Raw genomic sequence first — 21,099 nt, forward strand, 5'->3', positions numbered from 1 at the left:
TAAAAATTCATCCTATGTCCAAGTAATTGCAGAAGCATTTAATAGACTTGTTTCCAAAACATTCCATTTCTATATTCTTAGAAGAAATTGAATGGTATTTGACTTTTTATAAAGCTGTTGTTAGAAGTATTGAAAATTGCATCGATATATCATTTAATTATATACAACAGAATAAAAACATATTTTTTCTCTGATACCCATAACCTCATATAACCCTTGTGGCCCCATTACATATTGCTTAGGTACAATATTATCCCTAATTCTCAGCAGTTGTGTGCCCTTTTTATCTGTATCAAAAGTAGGAGATGGTAATTACTCAAGGAACAAAATAGTTGCCATGTTTGAATGTGCGGCAGGTGCAAATTTCAGAGACAAACTAATGTGTGTGGGAGATGACTCACTTTATTTTCCCATAAATAAATTAAATTTCTATTTTTAGCTTTTGTTTTTGATGGATGGAAGAAAGCACTGTCTTGTAAAATCTGGCAAACACAGTAATTTTTCAGTCATTTAGGTTTAAATGCAGTCCAGTTCAGAACACTGTCCCTCTCCTTTTCTTTCATTTGGCATCTAATTTAAGGGGGGAAAGAGAGGCATTAGAAGTTGGGGGGAGGGCACAGGCATTATGGCATTGAATAAGCAGAGGATTCTGCCCTGGAATGCTCTGAGGTGGCTGGTCATCACTCATGCCAGCACACACTAGATCTGCACGCTCTTCCCTGTCCGCACGGTCCCCACTGGTGTCTGCAGATGGACTGTCAGACCCTTTGGGCCTTGGGCTCTCTGCTTTATGTATTTTATTCTATGAAGCAAGGAGAAGGTTTGGCCATTGCCCACCCCCCTGCTCCGCCCCCACTTCTCTAAGTTTGTGAGAAACTCAGAGCTGTCTCTGGGCTTCTCTGTCCCACTATTTTCACCCACTGTGGTTCAAGGCACTTTGGATTCTTTGAGCTTCACCTCGAGAGCTCCAGATGTGAAACAGACACAAGTCCCCTCTATAGGACCCCTCCCCCAATGTTCATATGGTGGGCCTGTTATAATCCACCAGCCTGACCCAAAACCAGCTCTTGGGGGGAAAGGGATAAGGCCTCTTGTAAGGACCTCCCAGAATCTAAGCTTTCTCCTGTCACTCTGGAAACTTCTCAGAGGATGGTTGGTGTACATTACATTGCCTCTCTTATTTTAGGTCTTAATTCTAGAGCTCAGCCTTTTAAAACTCAAAAACTTACTAGTTTTAAGAACCTCCTTTGGAATTCAAAGCATAAGTGCTGACTACTTCTTTTTACATCCCTGCTATTTTCTGGAGGCAGCGGATTCCCCAACCAAGTGGAGGGAGCTACTGATGCTCAGAAGTGCTGGGAAGTGGGCAGAGGAGGAGGATGTAGAGAGGAGTAGGAGACCCACTGGTGAGCTCCTGGAGTTATTATCCCACAGCATCTGCTGTGACCGAGTGACCGTCTCCATTTATATGGTGTTCCTGTCTAGGCTGTGTGACATCAGTCTATTTTAGTTTTCTTCCTACCTCTTCAATTAGTTCCTTTTTCTCCCTTCCCACCCCTGTCTCAAAGAGAGGTTCTGGTTGAAGCTTTTGATTTTTCTCTTTTCTTAGCCTGTGTTCTCATGAGATTTCATGCATTTCAACACCTTCATCTGGGATAGCTACACAGAGTCCCTACTTCCACTCCTCACCCTTGACCTCACATTTCTGCTTAGACCTCTCCTCACCTCACCATAACATGCCAGACACAAATTATTTATCCTGCTGTCACCTTTTCCACCTAGCCCCTGATTTTCTCCCCATTTCTCATAGCCACTATATTCAAAACTCCTCTTCTTGGCGTTAAGCAGTCAACAAATCTCATGTATTCTTACTCTAAAATACCTCTTATATTTGCAACCCCATCCCATTCTGGCTCTGACCACTGGATGGCAGCAATGTGTGATCTCAGTCCCTGCTCTCTGACTTCACCTGGCCTCCTGCTGCTCTGTCCTTCCTTTCAGATCTCCCGGTTAGTCTCCCCTTGTCTTGCTTCTGTACCTTGGCTCTCACATTCTATCTTGCTTTTTAGATGAGTGGACGGATTTTGGATGTCCTAACCTGGCTGTGTTTCTGAGTGTCTTTTAGGGTATTTGTTTTTCAGGTTCACGTGCCTGTACTTGACTGATGAGGATTCCGCTTGATAGAGCCTACCCCCCCAACTCTACCTAACTGGGGAAGAGCTGCCAATGAACTCACCATGCTGCTTGCAGTGTGCCGAACAACATCCTCAGATTAATGGTAGTCTTATCCTGCCTCTTCCTTCCTTTCCAGTTCCCAGGGATTCTTCATCACTTACAAGAGAAGATTCAAACATGTTAAATCTTGCATTTAAGTTCCTCCACATTATATCACCAACCAGCTCTTTAGCTTGACGACTACTGACTGTCATAAAAGAATGCTTAGTCAGCCCCACTAAATTGGTCTAATTACCATCTCTCCTGCACTTTTGCTTTTGGACATCTGCAGTTTTGCGTCTTTTCATATATCTGAAATCCCTGCCCCAGTTCTACCTAGGGAAAACATGCTCTGTTTCAAATTTTAGCTTAAATTCCTTCCTGAAGCTTTTTGCCAGTTTACTCTATGCCTCCTACTAGAAACACAAAACAATACCAGGCACTGAAATAATAAACAATTATAATCATATAAACAGAAACATAAAATAAAAAGATATCTATATATAATGGCTGCACTTAAGTAATGTTACTGGTTGTTACAGCAATTGGATTGGCCAGGCTGAGATGGGTTTCTGTGGAAAATGAGGGATGATTTTTAATTTTTCTAGCAAAGGTCATAATGAACGAAACTCCCAAATTTAGTCTTTCTTTCTGGGCCTCTTCTTTCTTGATGTTTATTGCACGCATCCTCCCGAAATCCCCCCTCCCCCCCAGTTCCCTCTCTCCTTATTGGTCCTCCTTCTTTCTCAACGACTGCCTCTTTTCAGGCTGTTTTCCCGTCTTTCTTTGCCCAAACCCTGATCCGCGGCTGCTCCCTGAGTGATACAACCTTTGACTTCACACCAGCTTACAACTCACCCATAGTGACACCCACCTTTGGCTCTTCTACTAAGTAAGGTCCATTCAGACCAATGTTGCTAGTCTGGAGGTCCAGGAAGTAATTCAAACTCTAAATGTCCCAAACCAAATTCACTATTAGGCCCCACAACCCCAGTCTGCTTCTCTGTTTCTGCCATGTGTGATGAAAAGAGCATCATCTTCTCAGTCATGCACTCTGAAGGGATCCTGCACTGCTCCTTCTCTTCCCTCAACACCAGTTCACTCCTCTCCGTGAAGCCCTTCAGACCATCTGGTTACACTCCAGGTCATATCAAAACTTTCACCACAGCCTTAATGTCCTTTGCAAACTAGTCTCTTTGTAATTCTCCAAACTTTTCTAATGCCGCTGGTCTCCTTTTGCCAAATTCTAAGTCATTCATTCATTCTTTCTTTTTTTAACCCATGGCTGGCTCATTGGGATTCTTCATATCTTAGTTCAAAGACCATTTTCTCAGAGTCATCATTGACCTAACTGAAGTAGCTGCCTTTTTAAAATTTTCTATTACCCACCCATCATTCTATTTCTTTCTGTCCTTGTTGTAACTCTGAACTGCATAGGGTCGCTCTTCCACTGACAAGTAGGCATCATGAAAACAGGTGTTGCCTTTTTTTGTTGTTGTGGCTGCAGGTGATTACCTTGTAGTAGGAACTTAATAAATCTTCATTGAATTAAAAATCGGTCATCGAATTCTGTTCATTCTACATTCAGAATGTCTTGTGAAGAAAATTTCCCTCTTCACTCTTACTGATTTTTCTCTAGCTTAACTCTATTACTGGAGAATCATGAAGGATAGTAGTTGAATATGCAGATTCAAGAGTAAGACTTTTGGGGTTTGAATCCTAGCCTCAGCACTGGCTATGGCACCTTAAACACATTATTTAACAACTGTATACCTAGGTTTCTAATCTGTAAAATGGAGATAATAATAGCATCTGCCTTACAGGGCTGTTAGAAGGATTAAGTCACATAAATTAGGAAAACAACATATGCACAAAGTAAGTGTTATGTGTTAGCTATTATTACTTTTCCCATAGAAACTATTATTGCAGCCTTGCAACTATCTCCAGTGTCTTTACTGCTGTCTTCCTAAAACATACATTTGATCATAGTACTTTGCTACATGAACATTTTTAATGGCTGTGTGCTGTTCACAGCATGAAGTTCAGCACTTGGCATTCAGGACAACGTTCTTCACAGTCTAGCACCATTCCCCTCACTCAGACCCACACTCCTGCTTTCCAGTCACTTAGGTTTCTCGTACTTCCTCCAAAGTTCACAGCATGGCTTTCCTTGGTTCTGCATCTTGGATCATATCCCTGCCTCTGCCTGAAATGCCAGTTGCCCCTTCCAAAGAGGCAAATTCTTGCTTTTTCTCCCTAGCTCTAAACACTCAGTTCTAATATTGCCTGCTCAGTGAAAACTTCCCTGACTCTACTTAATAATAATTATAGCAATACCAAAAATAATGTCAGCCATTAAATTTGGTGAGGACTTAATATGCCAGCCACTGTGCTCAACACTTCCAATTTATTATCTCATTTATTCTTTTTAACAACCTTATGAGATAGAAATAATGTCAGTTTCCATTATACACATGGAGAAATCGAGGTTAGAGAAGTTAATTGGGAATTAATTTTTCTGTACTCCACAAGGATTTTAGATACACCTCTGTTAGAGCACTAGGTCTCTGCTACACTATAATTTATTCGAGTGACTGCTCTCTGCCTTCCTACCAAATGAGCCCCTTGCAACTAAGAGCTATACTATTCAACTTTTTATCTGGGGGACTCACTGATGTTCGCACTTTTTCTTGCTTGAATTGTGTCTTGTCTACAGTGTCCAAAATCAGTTTTAGACAACTTTCTCTAATGTTTAAAAATTTCTGTTAATCCTTGTACTTGACTTCAAAATTGCCTCAACAACTCTCTTTTTGAAATAAATAATATGTAAGAAGAAATGAGAAAAAGAGGGAAACACATGGGAACAGTAAAATTGGTTTTACTTATTTGAAAATGAACTTAGCTCTCAAATAATAAAGGGCTTTAACAGTAAAAGAAATAAAATGCAAACAAAGCATTCATTTTGTGGTACTGACACAAAAGGAGTAAAAATGCATTTTAATGTGATTAAATTTGTCCTGATATGTCTATAACTAATGGTGCCCTTAAGAACTAAAGTAATTTTTTTTCTAGGAACAATAGGATACGGCTACAGAAATTTATTGATGTAATAACCCTACATATCTCTCACTGATGGGTACTTCTCTATTCAAGAGGTGTCTCTCTTATTGGAAAAGAAGCTTTTGAAACCATACACAGAAAGATTGGACTTTTTCAACAGAACCGACAAATAAAATTAGAAATTCTACAAAATGTCTACTTCATGAGGGGGGACCCCCCAAAACTCAGAATTATCTTTTGGAGGATGGGTCCCTTGTAATACAAGTTTCCCCTGGTAGGTGAGTGTTCTAGGAACCCATCTGTATCAGTGTACCAGCTGGTCTTGTCATGAGAGGCTGTGTTCAGCTTCAGTGAAATTTTTTGAAGAGTCTTTCAGTGTGTTTGTTCATTACATGATGTGTGATTTACAAGCACACCTGTCCACACTGTACTGAGTGTTCAGCAGTTTTTGACAAAAAACAACCTGACCGCCATACCCCACCCTCCCTACTCACCAGATCTTGCCCCAAACGACTTTTTGTTTGTTTGTTTCCCTGGATGAAAAAAATCCTGAAGGGAAAATGTTTTGCCAACATGGAAGAGGTGAAACAAACAAACAAAATGGCAGAAGCACTAAAAGGCATCAAAATTGATGAGTTCAAAAACTATTTTGAGCAGTGGAAAAAATGTCTCAATAGGCGTACTGCATCAAATGAAGAGTGGTTTGAATGTGACTGAAGTTTAAATGTGTAAGAATAAATTTTTTATTTTAAATAATTTAATTCAAATAATTTATTTATGTTTTATAAATAAATTCTGTGTTTTTTGGGTGTCCCCTTCGTATGTGAAAAATTTAGTTAGTTTTTGCCAGTATATGCCACTTCAGAGAGAAATGTCTGGCAATGTGAATTACAACTTAACTCTATTTATTTTACTATTTCCATGGATATAAAAATTAGAAGAACTAATTTGAATTTTGCAAACATTTCACTGAAGTTTTGGGAAAAACTCAGGAAGACAGTGGAAGTAAATTCTACAAAATGATGATGCAGTGCAGTTACACATCAGACTGACAGTCATTTTTGCCTCTGTAGATCTTCAGTTTGATGTTCTATTGATGTAGGAAGAGAATAAAGAAGAGAACTTGCTGGAGGCAGGGAAGGAAATATTAATAACAGACATTAATTACTTGTTATACATCAGACACCAGGCTAAGGATTTTAGTATGCATATACTTGTATAGGCAATATCTCAAGGAGTAAGCATTATTATTATTTCCATTTATGTGTGAGAAAACCAAAGCTTAGTAGAATTGCATAACTTGTGTAGAGAGACATAGCTAGTAATGTCTACCTGAGACCAAAACCCAGGTAGTTCTGACTCCATTGGCTGCACCTTTAACCACTATGCTGTAACAGACTCAGGAGGCCAAAAGGTGGGATTTGGAGGTTGTATGTTAAGTTTTAGCCTCCATAAGTAGTAGTTCATGGTGCTTACATTGATATAAGATTGTCAAATTCTACGAAGAAATTCACCAAATAGGAAGTTGAGAAAAGCATTTCTAGTCAAGACCAATCAGTGTTGTCTAGGGGGTCTTGGAAGAGGCTCCATGTTTTAGGTATGCTCCTTAGACAATAAGAAAATTAAATGCCCAAATAAAAAGATTAAGGTGTACATATAAAATCACTAAATTTTTGTGGCAACTGAAGAGGTCTTACTCCCAAAATCATTATAAAGATCAAGTCTTTAAAATATTTTCAAAATTTTCCAGAGGAGGGAGTTCGCAGCCTCTTTAAAATTATGGTCATCAATTTTTTTCTGAAGTATAATTGAAATTCATCAAACTGAAATCAAAACCTCTAATTTCCTTAAATGGAAATGATGAACATTTCCTCATTCATATAGATTCAAGGAAACTATACAATATGCTGACTATAACTCTGCAGGGACGTAGTGACATTTGGGTAAGTTCAGGGTCATTAAGTGGGAAGAATTTTTAAGCTGGTGAAAAACTTTATGTTTCAAAGAATTTCATCATTGTTGATGAATCTGTCAAGTGTTGATATAAAGCCAAAACCAAAGATTTAGGTAAATATTAAGCACTAATGAATTATCCACACCCTTTAACTTTTCTCCTCTCCCTTTGGCTGATTGTCCCATGTAATTGCTCTGCTTATTTGCAGTTAAAATCTAGACATCTTGCTGTTTGTTAACTGATGTGGTTAGAAATGTTTGTCAGTAGTTAAAACAATACTCAGTTAAAATACTTATATATCATACATGGAAATATCATTTTACAATGGGAACTCCCCTGTAGGTAGCTAACTTTTTTCTCTTGCTAAAGAGAGATTCTCTCTTTATCGTTACCCTTTGGCATTTTAATGATGATGTGTCTTGGAGTGGGCCTCTTTGCACCCATCTTGTTTGGGATTCTCTGTGCTTCCTGGACTTGCATGTCTATTTCTTTTACCAAATTAGGGAAGTTTTCTGTCATTATTTTTTCAAATAGATTTCCAATTTCTTCTCCTTCTGGCACCCCTATGATGTGAGTGTTGGACATTTTGAAGTTATCCCAGAGGCTGCTTACACTATCCTCATTTTTTTTTCTTCTTGTTGTTCTGATTGGTTGTTTTTTGCTTCCTTATGTTCCAAATCATTGATTTGATTCTCAGCTTCATCCACTCAACTGTTGTTTCCCTGTAAATTGTTCTTTGTTTCAATTAGTGTATCCTTCATTTCTGACTGGATCTTTTTATGCTGTTGAGGTCCTCACTAAGTTCCTTGAACACCCTTTTAACCAGTGTTTTGAACTCTGCATCTGACTGGTTGCTTATCTCCATTTTGTTTAGCTCTTTTTCTGGAGTTTTGATCTGTTCTTTCACTTGGTCCTGTTCCTTTGTCTCCTCTTTTGGGCAGCCTCCCTGTGTTTGTTTCTATGTAGTAGGTAGAGCTGCTATGACTCCATGTCTTGGTAGCATGGCCTAATGTAGTAGGTATCCATAGGGTTTAGTGTCACTGCCTCCCCTATCACTCAAACTGGGTACCCAAGTTGTACCCTTTATGTGGGCTGAGCACATCTTCCTCTTGTAGTTGAGCCTTGATTGCTGTTGGCTGGTCAATGGGAGGGATTTACCCAGTCAGCTGCAAGAACTGGCTGTGACCACTGATCATCAACCTCCGCCCTTTCTGGAGGACCGGCTGTTCAGGGGCAGGGTGGTGGTGTTCTGATGTGGTCTATAGCTGTCTACTGGGCACATAAGCTCTGGGCTTTTCTGGGTGGCATAGGCCAACATCAGCTCCCACCTGTGTTCTGCCCAGGGCCACCCTGCCTGAGCTATAAAGCAATCAGATTTGGCTGCTACCTGTGCTGGACCTTAGCAAGAGGTATGGGGGCTTGGGGCTCACTGAGTCTGGCTGTTGCTTGTTTGAGAGGATTTAGGAAGTTGTGAAGCATGAACCAAGACCAGCCATTCATATGGAAAAGCAGCTTGGGTGGGCCCATAAGTTTGGTGGGACAGAGTCTCTGGGTATCTTCAGGACAGGATAAACTGTGTTAGCCAGGTTGGTGGATTATCAGGTATGGCACCAGCTTGCTGGCTCTGTGGCTCCATGTGGGTAGGGTCCAGAAAAGGGACAATGGCCTTTGCTCACCCTTCTTTTGGGAAGAAAGCTGTCCCCCAGCTCTCACCTTGATTCCAGTCACTTCAGTTCCTCCCTGTATGCCACTGATGCCTTTCAAGCTGCTACCCCGGTGCTGGAGTCAGAGGGAGTGAGTCTGAGTAGGTCCATGTGTGGGTTCTTTAGGAGGAACTGCTTGGGACTCCATAATGTTCTTTCACTGACTCAATTCTCCACTGGTTTTTGCAGCCAGAAATTGTGTAGACTTCTATTCCTGGCATTGGAACCCTGGGCTGGGCATCTGGTGTGAGACTGGGAGTCTTTGCTCCCAAGATATCCCTCCCAAATTTTTATCCACCGCATGTAGATGTGGGACCCGCTTGTTCCACATCTCTGCCTCTCTAACTAGTCTATATGGATGTGGTTTCTTTAGTTCTGTAGTTGTCAGACTTCCATTCAACTCGATTTCTGATGGTTGTGAGTGATGGTTGTTTTATAGTTTAGTTGTAATTTTGACATAGTGTGCAAGAAGGTGATCCATGTTTATGTACACTGCCATCGTGACCCTCTTGGTTAATTTTCTTATTGTTGTGTTTTAAAGAGTTCTTGTATATTTTAAATAATAATCTTTTATGAAATGTGTTTTTTGCAAATATTTTTTCCAGTTTTATTTTTTGAAATATAAAACTTTCCCATGATTTCTAGAGTTAGTCTTTTCCTCAGTTAGTATTCTTCATTATTTACATTTTTTTAAAAGATTTTATTTATTTATTTTTAGAGAGGAAGGGAGGGAGGAAGAGAGAGAGAGAAACATCAATGTGTGGTTGCATCTCGCATGGCCCCCACTGTGGACCTGGCCTGCAACCCAGGCATGTGCCCAGACTGGGAATCGAACCTGCGACCCTTTGGTTCATAGCCTGCGCTCAATCCACTGAGCTACGCCAGCCAGGGGTTCATTATTTAAATTTTTTAATCCCCCTCCTTTGTTTATATATTTATTCAAAATACATTTATTGAGTATATTTAGCAAGTCCTATGTCATGAGAGTACAAGATGAATAAGGCATGGATGGTCCTTGGCTTCACAGAGTATAGTCTTTCCAGAATGAGAGATAGTATACCAATTGCTACAATAAAAATACCTGTAGGTTACTATGGCAGCAAAAAATAGTTGTGATTCTTCTGGGAAAGATAGTGTCAAAAAATAACAATAACAATAGCAATAATAATATCTAAGATTTATTTATTAAGCCCTTACTTTGTACTTGGTATAACAGCCAAGAGTTTTATATACATTATCATATTTAAATGTCAAGTATGAATAATTTAAGCTCATTAAAGTAAAGATATCTGTTCAATAAAGGACAACATAGACAAAGTTGAAAAACCAATGACAGGAAAGGGAGCATACCTGAAATATATGAAACCAATAAAGGATTAAATATCTGTACTTTGCAAAGAACTCCTGCAAATAAACAAGATAAAAAACTCAACTTTAAAATGGACAAAGAATATGAACAGCAATTCACAAAAGAGGACATTCAAAAGGTTAACATGAATATGAGGACATGCTCAAAAGTATTAATACTAGGAGAAATGCAGTTTTCAGTTTAACACTATTAGAAATGGGGTGAAAGGAACAGGCTAGGTATAGGAGCAGAGGAATCCTCATCCACTGCATCATAGTTTAGATGGAGTGTCTATTTTGGAGAGAAACCTGGCTGTACCTCATGAAATTAAAAATGTGTGTCTTTTGCCCAGTGACCCTGCTGCTTCTTTACTCACAGAACTCCAGCTTTTTTTCTGGATGCAGTGTTACCAGCTGGGGGACAGTGATGGATCTTGGCTAGTCCTACCAATCCTGTGTTCTTTTATTAGGTCTGGATGTGGGCATGTGCTCAAGCCCTGGACACAAGGGCAAGTCTGTTAGGAGGCTACTAAGATTGTCTTTCTTGATATGTAAGGTTATGATATTTGGAGCTTCAACAACCAGTTGCTACCACAAGAAACAAATCAGAGTCCTGCAGCCAATAGGCTGAGATGATAAAACAGGAAGACCCTTGGTCTTTCAAGAAATCATTGAGTTTGCAAACCAACCTGGAGACCACCTTTCAGTGGACTGCTGATCTTGTCAGATAATTAAATATCCTTTTGGCTTAAATCACTTTTAGTGGGAGTTACTGTTGCTTTAGGGCAGAATCATTCTCACTTATGTTGTACTCAAGTGTTTATTGAATGAATAAATACTGAATGCTATAATCATCACAAAACAAACTGTTCTTCGCTAGTTTCTATTTCTACAATATAAGAAGTTAAAGAAGTGGAGGAAGTAACCAATGCAGATAGAATATTAAAGATATTGGTTGGTTATGAAAATAGCTATGTTAGATCCTGTATTACTTCCTATGGCTGTCATAACAAATCACCCCAAACTAGGCAGCTTAAAATGGCAGAAATTTACTCCGACAGGTCTGGAGACTAGAAATTTGAAGCCAAAGTGTTGGCAGGGCTATCTGTAGGGAAGAATCCTTCCTTGTCTCTTTCTAGCTTCTGGTGGTTGAGAGGAATCCTTGATATTTCTTGGCTTATACTTGCATCTTACATGTCATTCTCTGGGTGTGTCTCTCTGTGTGCTTTCCCCTTATAAGAACACAAGTTATTGGATTGTGGGGGTGTACCTTAACTCAGTATGATCTCATCTTGATCCTTTTCTTGATTACAGCTGCAAAGACCTTCTTTTCAAAAAGGTCACATTCTGAGATTTTAGGTGCTCATAAATTTTGAAAGGACACTATTTTATACACTATAGATCCAAATATTTTATTTATTTCATGTTTAGGAATATCTGAACTCTAAGTCTTCCATTTTTATGACATTCTGATTAATAACTTTAAATATAGTTTCTCTTATTTGCACTTTAGCTGATATAAATCTATTGCAAAAAGTAACTTATTCTGTCACCATTATTATAAGTCATTTCTATACTGTGATATATTATTTGTCAAGCATAGACACATTTATGTCAATTGTCTTTAAAGAACACCACCACTCAAAGTGTTATAGACACCTAAGTATACTAAGAAGTAAGCAAGAAAACAAACATAAAAAGAATCACTCAAAATTGATAATATTTTACTTAATTAACAATTTTGGTAGCATGATATGTATTAATAGACTCTATTTTTCTTCCTTTCAGTTTTCCTAGAGATGTTAATCCTTAACTACAAACAACCTTAAGGCACATTTATTATAGAGATATTATTCTCCTCTCCTCCCTTCAGAAGGTAATATCAAATTATAGTGTGGAAAATTAGCACTCATCTGAAAATTGTAACAGAAGATTCTAATGTTGAAAAATATAGAATTTTATTTTTTAATATTCAGTTATTTCATTTGTGAATTCCTTTGAGAAAAAATCCTTTAGTGATACATTTTATATTGATTTCAAAACAGTTTTTGACTTTTGTTTCCTTATGTGCATTCCTTAATTTTAACACGATAAAAATACAACTTCAATTGGCAAAGAAGCTGTGTCTTATTTCCCTCAAGGCCAATATTAAGTGCATTTTACAAGGGCTTCTTTTTAAAAAAAAATTATTGATTTCAGACAGAGGAAAGAGAAAGAGAGAGAGAGAGAGAGAGAGAGAGATAGATTTGTTGTTCTACTTACATGTTCATTGGTTGCTTCTTGTATGTGCCCTGACCGGAAATCAAACCCACAACCTTGGCATAGTGTAATGATACTCTAACCAACTGAGCTACCTAGACAGGGCTCACAACCTCTTCTTGATAGATATATTATGGTAATATATCTAATAGTCTCTTAATGCACACTGGACAAGAAGACTATTTAACCATTATTTTATTTCATATTTTTGTCCTGTGGCTTCAGTTTATTAACTTAAATATTTCATTTGATTGAAGTATGTGAGAGGCAGAGAGAACACCTGATCATTGAATTTGGCTAAGTCAACTGCTGAGCAGACCATTTCCATCACTGAGCTGCTGCTATCACCAGATATAAAGAGTGGGAAGAATGTTAGTTACTCCTCTAAAAAACACTAGAAGTATTCACTAGTTATGATAATAAATGTAATATTTGCTTTTTTCAGGAAATTAATAAAAATCTATTCCCCACATCTGGTAAATTTCCATTTATCCTTTAGTTCTTGGGTGAAATTTCTCAGGAAACCATTCCCTGACTAGTTAGGCTGCCCTAATACATGATGATGTCACTTGTACTTCTTTGTTGAAGTTATCACAATTAATTAATAATTTGTGTAATTATCTACATAATACTTGCCTTCTCTACTATGTCTAAGTTCCATGCCAGCAGGGATTATTCCCAGCTGTATTCTCACTTCCCAATACATTCTCTAGCACAGAGTAGAATCTTAAAAATAACTTTTAAGAGATGAGTGTATAAACACAAATAGAATGTTCACAATCTCAATACTCAAGAACAACGCTGATAACATTAAAAAAACACTTGAAATGATCTTAATGTCCATCAAAAAGGTGCTAGTTAGGTACATGATGGGCTGTTAGGTACAGCCTTGGTCTGAAATGAGGGAAATCTGTGTTAAATATGTGTGACACGTGCTTTTCAAAAATGATCCTACGTGCCAGTATAAATATTTTTCCTGGATGGATGGTTACCCAATAAACCGGTGAAGATGGTGACTTTTGGAAAGAGGGACAACAGATGAGGACTGAGGAGAGCTATAGCTTTCATTTGATACCATACGGAATTATTTCACTCTTTGCATGATATTGTATTATTTTATGCTTTAAAAAATGAATTGGAGTTATCTGGGTGTTCATAGAGTCCCATATTTATTTTCCTCATAATACATTTTGGCATTAAGTCAAAGACATGTTTTGTTTTTGGTTTTAAATAAGCTGGTATTTTAGTTGGTGGCCTTCTTATTTTTGTCTATTTTTTACAAGGTTGAAAAATTATTCTATATACAATTTTCTACACTGTCTATTTACTTAGTATTATCCAGTTTTCCTTTTAATGATTATTTTTACCTAAAATGATAAAGTCATTAAAACAGAAAAATTGAAATAATAATGAAGAGTGGAGAATAAGTTCTCTGAGACCCAGTCCTCATTCTCAAATCTCAGGGGATAACCGTTGCTACAAGTTTAAGTGCCTGCAGTGGTTTTCTGTTGCTGCTGTAACAAAGCACCACAAACTCAGTGGCTTCAAACAAAACACCTTTATTATCTACAGTCCTAGAGGAAAGAAGTTCAAAATGCACTGGTAGAGCTGAGTTTCTCTGGAGGTTCTGGGGGAGACTCCACCTCCTTGCCTTTGCCAGCTTCTAGAAGCTATTCACATTCCTTGGCTGGGGCGCTTCGTCACTCTGACCACTGCTTCTGCCATCACATCTCCTTGTCTTCACTGGCCTGCTTGTTCTCCTTTTATAAAGACCCCTGTGATTACACTGGACCTACCAGAATAATTCAAGATAATTTCTCAATGCAAGATCCTTAATCTCATTTGCAAAGTCCCTTTTGTCCTGTTAGGTAACATATTCACAGGTCCTAGCGACTAAGACATTTACATAATTTGGGAGCCATTATTCTGCCTACCGCAACACCTTTCTAGCAATTTTCTATAAAACACACAACTCCATCTCCTCTGCACCACTCCATCATCTTCCTAAGAGAGGCCTTTCAGGATGTCCCACTCTTTACAAAACACATGATAATTAAGACATTTATTAAATGTCCTTGGGACTTCAGAGAGTCTCATAAAATGCTTGATAAATAAAAACAATATACTGATGAATAAAAATCAATTCAATAAAATCAATTGTATTTGTAGGAAATTCTCAGCTCATGGAGTACTGAACTCTAATCTATAATTAGCTTTATACCAATGGAAGCAGTGGCCTCTTGACTGATGAGGGAGGATTGCACCACTAATGAGATACTAAATTTTTCATCACTAAAGCATGCAACATGACTTTCTCTGTGGGTCATTGTGGCGTCTTAATGACAACACAAGATTTCAAATCAGACCTTGAAGGGCAGCTGCTCGACTCCAGCATTGTAGCAATGTTATTATGAGTTAGTTCTGAAGCTAATGAGGAGGTCCTGAGATGGAAATTGATCACAACAGAACACTGAACTATTATTAAGTGGCTTATTGGAAGGGGGGAAGAAAAATATCTGAGGCCAAACTGACATGGAGTTTAAGGTGGCTCAATATTAAAATCAGTACTAGAAAATGATACAAATACACTGGAAAGAAAGCCCTTTTGCTTTATTTTAATTTTTTTCTATTTGTATTTTATTATACATCTAATTTCCTTTCACTGAATTTTACTTTGCTCAAAGAAACATTTTGACCATTAGATATGAAATGTTTCCATCAAAACCTGTGGTGCTGATTCTTGTAGCAAATAGACTTGCCTGCAGTGATGACCCTATAGTATAAAGCACATTGTAAAATCTCTCTTTGGCGCCACATTCTGATCCTGATTAAATTTATCTTTTCCACTCACTTTATTTTGTGTGAAGATTTACTTAGTAGTCACCAACATATTTATAATAAATTTATGGAAGTTTGTTTTTCAAATTACTTTGGGTAAATTTGAACCCTGATCTCACTTGTATTTGAATCTTAAAACTGGTCTACTTCCTGTGATTCTTAGATTTTAAAAAATGGCATTAACATACATACATTCAGTTGTACAAGTCAGATATCCAAAAGTCATCCTTGAAATTGTTCCCTCTTCCACTTCCCAAATATAATCCATCATTATGTTCTGTAGGTTGTAATCTTAAAGTAATCTGTAGGTTGCTTCTTAAAGAACCTTTTTGGTTCTGTCCACTTTTCATTGTTTCCACTCTTACCAGTCTGGTCCAGGCCACCATTGTCTGGACTGCAGCCATGACCTGCCAAATGCTCTGCAGCCATTCTCCTTATCCCAGCCAACATGATCTTTACCGTCCTGAGGCTTTCCATGACTTGACCCTGAAGATTGGAAGGAGGTGGCACCTGCTTGGCAATGCAGCTTCTTCTTGCAGCACTCTCTCTTCTGTTCTTTGAACTGAAAGCACAAAGCCATTTAAAAGTGTTTTTCTGATAAGCCAACCTCCCTTCTGCCATAGGTGCTTTGCAAGAGTTGTTTCCTCCGCCTTGAAAGCTCTTCCCTCCCTGCCATTTTTTATTTCTGTTCCATCTGTTTTTTCAGGGAAACCTACTCTGGTTTTTCTTACAAGGGTGTGTCCCCAACTAGGAACTTTCCTGTTAGACTTTTACATTTGCATAAATGCTTCTATTGTTAATATCTGCCTCTTTTAGACACTAAGCTCCTGGCGGGCAGGGACTTGCTCAGGGTTTGCTCTCTTTTCTATTGCCCGTGACTAGTACAATATATGGTACAGAATTGATGCTGAATAAATATCCACTGAGTCAGTAAACACCACAATGGCGTTCTTGGTACAGAAAGGAGGAGAGAGATAAAAGAATGAAAAAGAACATATAGCAGGGGTACGGGAAATAGCAAAGAGCAAAACTCAACAGTGACCTAACACTAGAGTCAATACAACCACTGTGAGTAATTACTTGGATGATAGTAAAAAACAGCATGGATAGACTTCATGGTGTTTTTATGGTGAGGGTCAGGTAGAAAAACTTGTAATAGAGAAGCCATGATGGTGTAGGGATGTGTGATTTTGATCTGATAATCAAATGCTTATTTTCTCTTTTAGTTGCTAAGTTAAGTCAATTATTCATTTAATGAATTATCAAATTGAATTATAGTTCAAATGCTGACTCTGGTTAACAATTTTTTTTTAAATTGAAATAAAATTGATATATGATTGTGTTAGTTTTAGGTGTACAAGGTAATAATTTGATATATGTATATATTGCAAAATGATTACAATAAATTTAGTTAATATCCATTACCACATAGTTACAATTTTTTTCTTGTGATGACGACATTTAAGATCTATTCTCTTAGCAACTTTCAAATACAGCAGGTCCTTGAATAAAGTTGCTTCATTCAACATCAGTTCATTATAACATTGATTAGGGGGATAGTATCAGTTTCTGGCTGGGGCTACTGTCTGTGTGAAGTTTGCACATTCTCCTCATGTCTGCTTGGGTTCTCTGGGAACTCTGGTTTCCTCCTACATCCCAAAGATGTGCAAGTGGGGTTAACTGGTATATCTATATTGTCACCATCTGAGTGTGGTTGTAGGTGAGTGTGCACCCAGCAATGGAAGGTCACTCTGAGTCACCCAAATGGTCTCCAGTCACCTGCAAACTGAACTGGAATAAGCAGATGGGAAAGTAATGATCCTACTTGTTTTTAGTAACCTTTCTTAAATGGATGTATAGTTCACACTGTATCAATGTTTAATATTTGAAGTGTTTTGGGTCTTCCAAAGAAGTTGGGTGATGTTATTTGTCACCAGAAATATGCCATAGGAACTTAGCTCTTGTTTATATGGATTAGCCTATGGTAGAGATTTTCAACTGGTACGCTGCAAGAATTTTTAAAATATGTAATACCAGTCTATTAAGCAAAGGCACTGACCTCTCTTCCCTTTGTCAAATTAAAAGAATTACAACAGCCAACACAACAATAGCTTTCCAGTGTGAATGCTCTGTCTTGAACCATAAATTTATCAGCCATATAATGGAGATGCATCTTATTAGTCATGTTGCATCATAAAGTTGGTTCTGATTGGTTAATTTTTGGTAGCAGAAATCCTTACATACATTTAGGAACCTGATTTTTTATAAAGTGACTTTGGAGCAAAAAGGGTAGATAGTTATGATTATTATTTTTTTGTAAATCAATCAGAATTATACCTATTTTTGTTAAATTGGCAAAAAATATACTTTTTGGTGTGCCACAGATTTTTAGCAGTTTATGTGTGCCATGAGATGAAAAAGGTTGAAAATCATTGCCTTATGATATTATTAATTTTGTTTTACATCATTTTGCTTCAAGTCAGCATTCAAGAACCTATTGATGACATTAAGTGAGGACTTACTGTGTAGTTGTCTCCTCTTATCTGACCCCCCCTGGATGCCAGGAACCACAGATGGTACTAAACCCTAAGCATACTACTTTCCCTATACATTCATAACTATGATAAAGTTTAATTTATAAATTAGGCACAGTGAGAGATGAACAATTACTAATACAATAGAATAATTATAACAGTATATTGTAGTAATAGTTATGTGAATGTGGTCCCTCTCTCTCTCAAAGCACCCTATTGTGCTGTACTCACCCTTCCTGTGATGATGTGAGATGACACAGTGCCCTTGTGATGAGAGGAAGTGAGATGAATGAGGCAGGCATGGTGACGTAGCATAAATTTACTCTAAGGGTTACTTGAACACAAGCACTGCGATGCTGCAACAGTGGATTTGATCATCAAGGTGGCTACTAAGCGACTAACAGCTGGGAAGCATTTACACTGTGGTTACCCCAAACAAACGATGACTCATGTTCTTTGTGGGATGAAGTGGAACACCATGACATTTCGTCCTTCAGAATGGTATGCAAATTAAAACTTATGAGTTGCTTTTTTCTGGAATCTTTCATTTACTATTTTTGGATTGTGACTGACCGTGGATAACTGAAGTTGGGAAAAGCAAAACCATGAATAAAGGGAGCCTACTGCATACAATACACTATTGTTAACTATGGACACCATGTCGTACATTACATTCCCAGGATTTATTTATCTGGTAAGTGGAGGTTTATAGTTTGTACCTTATGACTGCCTTGACTCCTCTCCACACCGCCTCACCCTGCCATTGCCTTCGCCACTGTTCCAATGTAGAAGGGGAAAAACTGCCATTCTCCGGAGCATTTTCTCAATCCGTCGAGATTTTGCTTCCTGGCAATTGTCATCGGTTTGGCTCAAATAAACTAAAAAATTCTTACAGGTTTGGACCAGGTTTGCTGTTTCTTGCCTCGATATAACATAAACACATGTTTATGCCATGCTATTTGAACAAAACAGAATTTAAAATTGAATGCATATAATAGACATAATTGAACAAACATATGGTCTTATTAAAAAATCCTTAGGCTGTCTTTGAGAAGAGTTTTAGCGCCACAATTATGGAAGAACAAATATATAACTAATTTCTACATGTTCGTACTTTCAATAAGTAATAGACTCCAAACCTGTTGCAGCATATAACTAATTTCTACATATTCTTACTTTCAATAAGTCATAGACCCTGTTGCAGCACCCACCAGTACAACTGATGCAGTTAATCATCTTTTTGTGCCCAGAGGCTTGCTCTTCGCGCATTCCTGCTTCATATATTCAAAGAATCGGCAGCCCTACTCAAAAGAGGAATTAGCTTCATAAGTTTATGGGAATCACAGGTTTTTCTTCCTCACCTTTCAAAACTTTTTTCAAAGTAACTATTTTATAATGCCAAAATTGAAAATGCAGTAAAGGTGAAGGACCAATGCCCTCTATCTTCACCCAGCAATCTGGAAGACCCTAGCTCTGGGGACCCGCTAACTTCGTAAACGCTGGCGACGGTCGGGGCTCTAGGAGGTGGGGCTGATGTCGCAAAGCAAAAAAAAAAAAAACACAACAAGACACCCAACTCAGTAAAACCCGCCGTGCTGCTTTACGGCACTTGCTCCGCCCCCTTCAGGTGCGGGAGGCTCAAGCCGGCCAAAATGGGTGCCACCAGCTTTTTCCGTAGGGGTGTGACTGCCTTGGTAGGATTGTTGCTCTTGTCTTTCGGCAGCTTGGCCACTAAGCAGACGGAGGTAGGAGTGAGGCCCTCTGCGCGACCCGGCCCTGGGAGGACAGCTTTCTCGTGGCTGTGAGCGCCCAGCAGATGTCCGATACACCTCCGGGAGGGAAGCCTCCCGTAGTCGTTAGCCTTTTCCGAGGCCCACTGGACTGTGGGGAGGGTGTCACAGGGGCCGGGATAGGACTCTGTCGGTCTGTATCAGCCTTTTAGAACGGTGAATTAAAGGAATCAGATTCTGGGGACGGGGAGGATCTCAGCCTTGGCTCCGACAAGTGCGTGCCCCCTTGCAGGTGACACGTGAGCACACAGGGCAGCGCTTACTTTCTGGTGTTAAATCAAAGCTCTCCCCTTCGGTAGGAGTCAGGTGGGTGCGGTGTTTTATTTTTGGCTCACAGGGCGTTCTGGCCTTTCTTAAAGCTTTAACTGTCCCCTGCGCTTTGATAAGACCTCAGTCTTCTGCAGTCTGCATCTTGAGGATCATTTTCAGGCCTGCATTTCAAGCTGGTTAAGGGGCCTGTGTAGTCCAGACATTTGAAAATCTGTGTCCAAAGTTTTATCTTCTGCCTACCCCATTTCTTATGGGGTTGCTCCGAGGCTAGAAACCTGCGGTTTTAAAAATAAACTCCTCTTTGCCCCACTTTTAAGTCAAAACTAAATTCTGTGTTCTGAACCTTTAAAATTGCTTTTACGTATTTAATCCCACTGGCTTAATGGAGGCCTGGCCATTTCTTGCCTGGGCTACTGCAGTTACTTTATCTTGTTTCCCCCAGGCTTCCAAACTCTTTTACTTAGATGTTAGGTTAGTCTTCATAAAATGTAGACGTTAAACATGATCATGTTATTCTTCTGATTAAATCTTTTCAGTTCTTTCCCATTGCATACAGAATCAAGTTAACGCAGTGATCTGCTTTTCCAGTCTTCATATTGGATGGAGCCCATCCTGCCCATAGATCAGTGGACTCCAAACTTTAAATGCAGTCTCCACCAGTTTAAAGGATACTGAGCATACACACTCTCTGTATTCATGAATTACTGCTAATTTACATATTCAATGTTGAAGCATATTTTTGAGATAATAAAAACATGAATGGAAGTCTCTTTTCCTCCTTTAGTCTAGTGGATTATTTTGTATACTTCATTTTGGATACCATTACCTGCCCCCAATCCTCCCTTTTTTGATTGTTACTGTGTTTTTTCACTTTACCATGTTTTACACCTCTTGTTTCTTCTGCCCATTTACTAAGATGTAGTAAAAGCTTAACCTCTGTAGAACCTTTCCCTATCCCTTTTCCTTTGATTTCACTGTTGTAATTTGTACATAAGCTAGTAGTATAGGACTCACTGATTATAACCCATGTGTGGTTTTTATTATCTATTATTTCATCATTTTTCACTTGGAGTGCAATAGCTCCCTAGGTAGTCCATGTCAAGTCATTCTTCTTCCTTCCAGTTTGTTTT

The 21,099-nt window shown here is 38.6% G+C and overlaps 1 protein-coding gene across 1 annotated transcript in view; it reads left to right on the forward strand.

Moving 5' to 3' along the window:
* The first annotated feature begins 19,532 nt into the window (after positions 1-19,532).
* The window catches only part of PIGK (phosphatidylinositol glycan anchor biosynthesis class K), a 104,628-nt gene continuing 103,061 nt past the window's right edge, over positions 19,533-21,099 (forward strand). Inside the window, exon 1 of the mRNA XM_045835478.1 lies at positions 19,533-19,654. Coding sequence (XP_045691434.1) covers positions 19,562-19,654 — 93 coding nt within the window. The 5' untranslated portion in view covers positions 19,533-19,561. The remainder of the gene's footprint in view (positions 19,655-21,099) is intronic.

Source organism: Phyllostomus hastatus, unplaced genomic scaffold (genome assembly GCF_019186645.2).
Source record: "Phyllostomus hastatus isolate PE091 unplaced genomic scaffold, TTU_PhHast_1.1 phas_contig_209, whole genome shotgun sequence".
Lineage (NCBI taxonomy): Eukaryota > Metazoa > Chordata > Mammalia > Chiroptera > Phyllostomidae > Phyllostomus > Phyllostomus hastatus.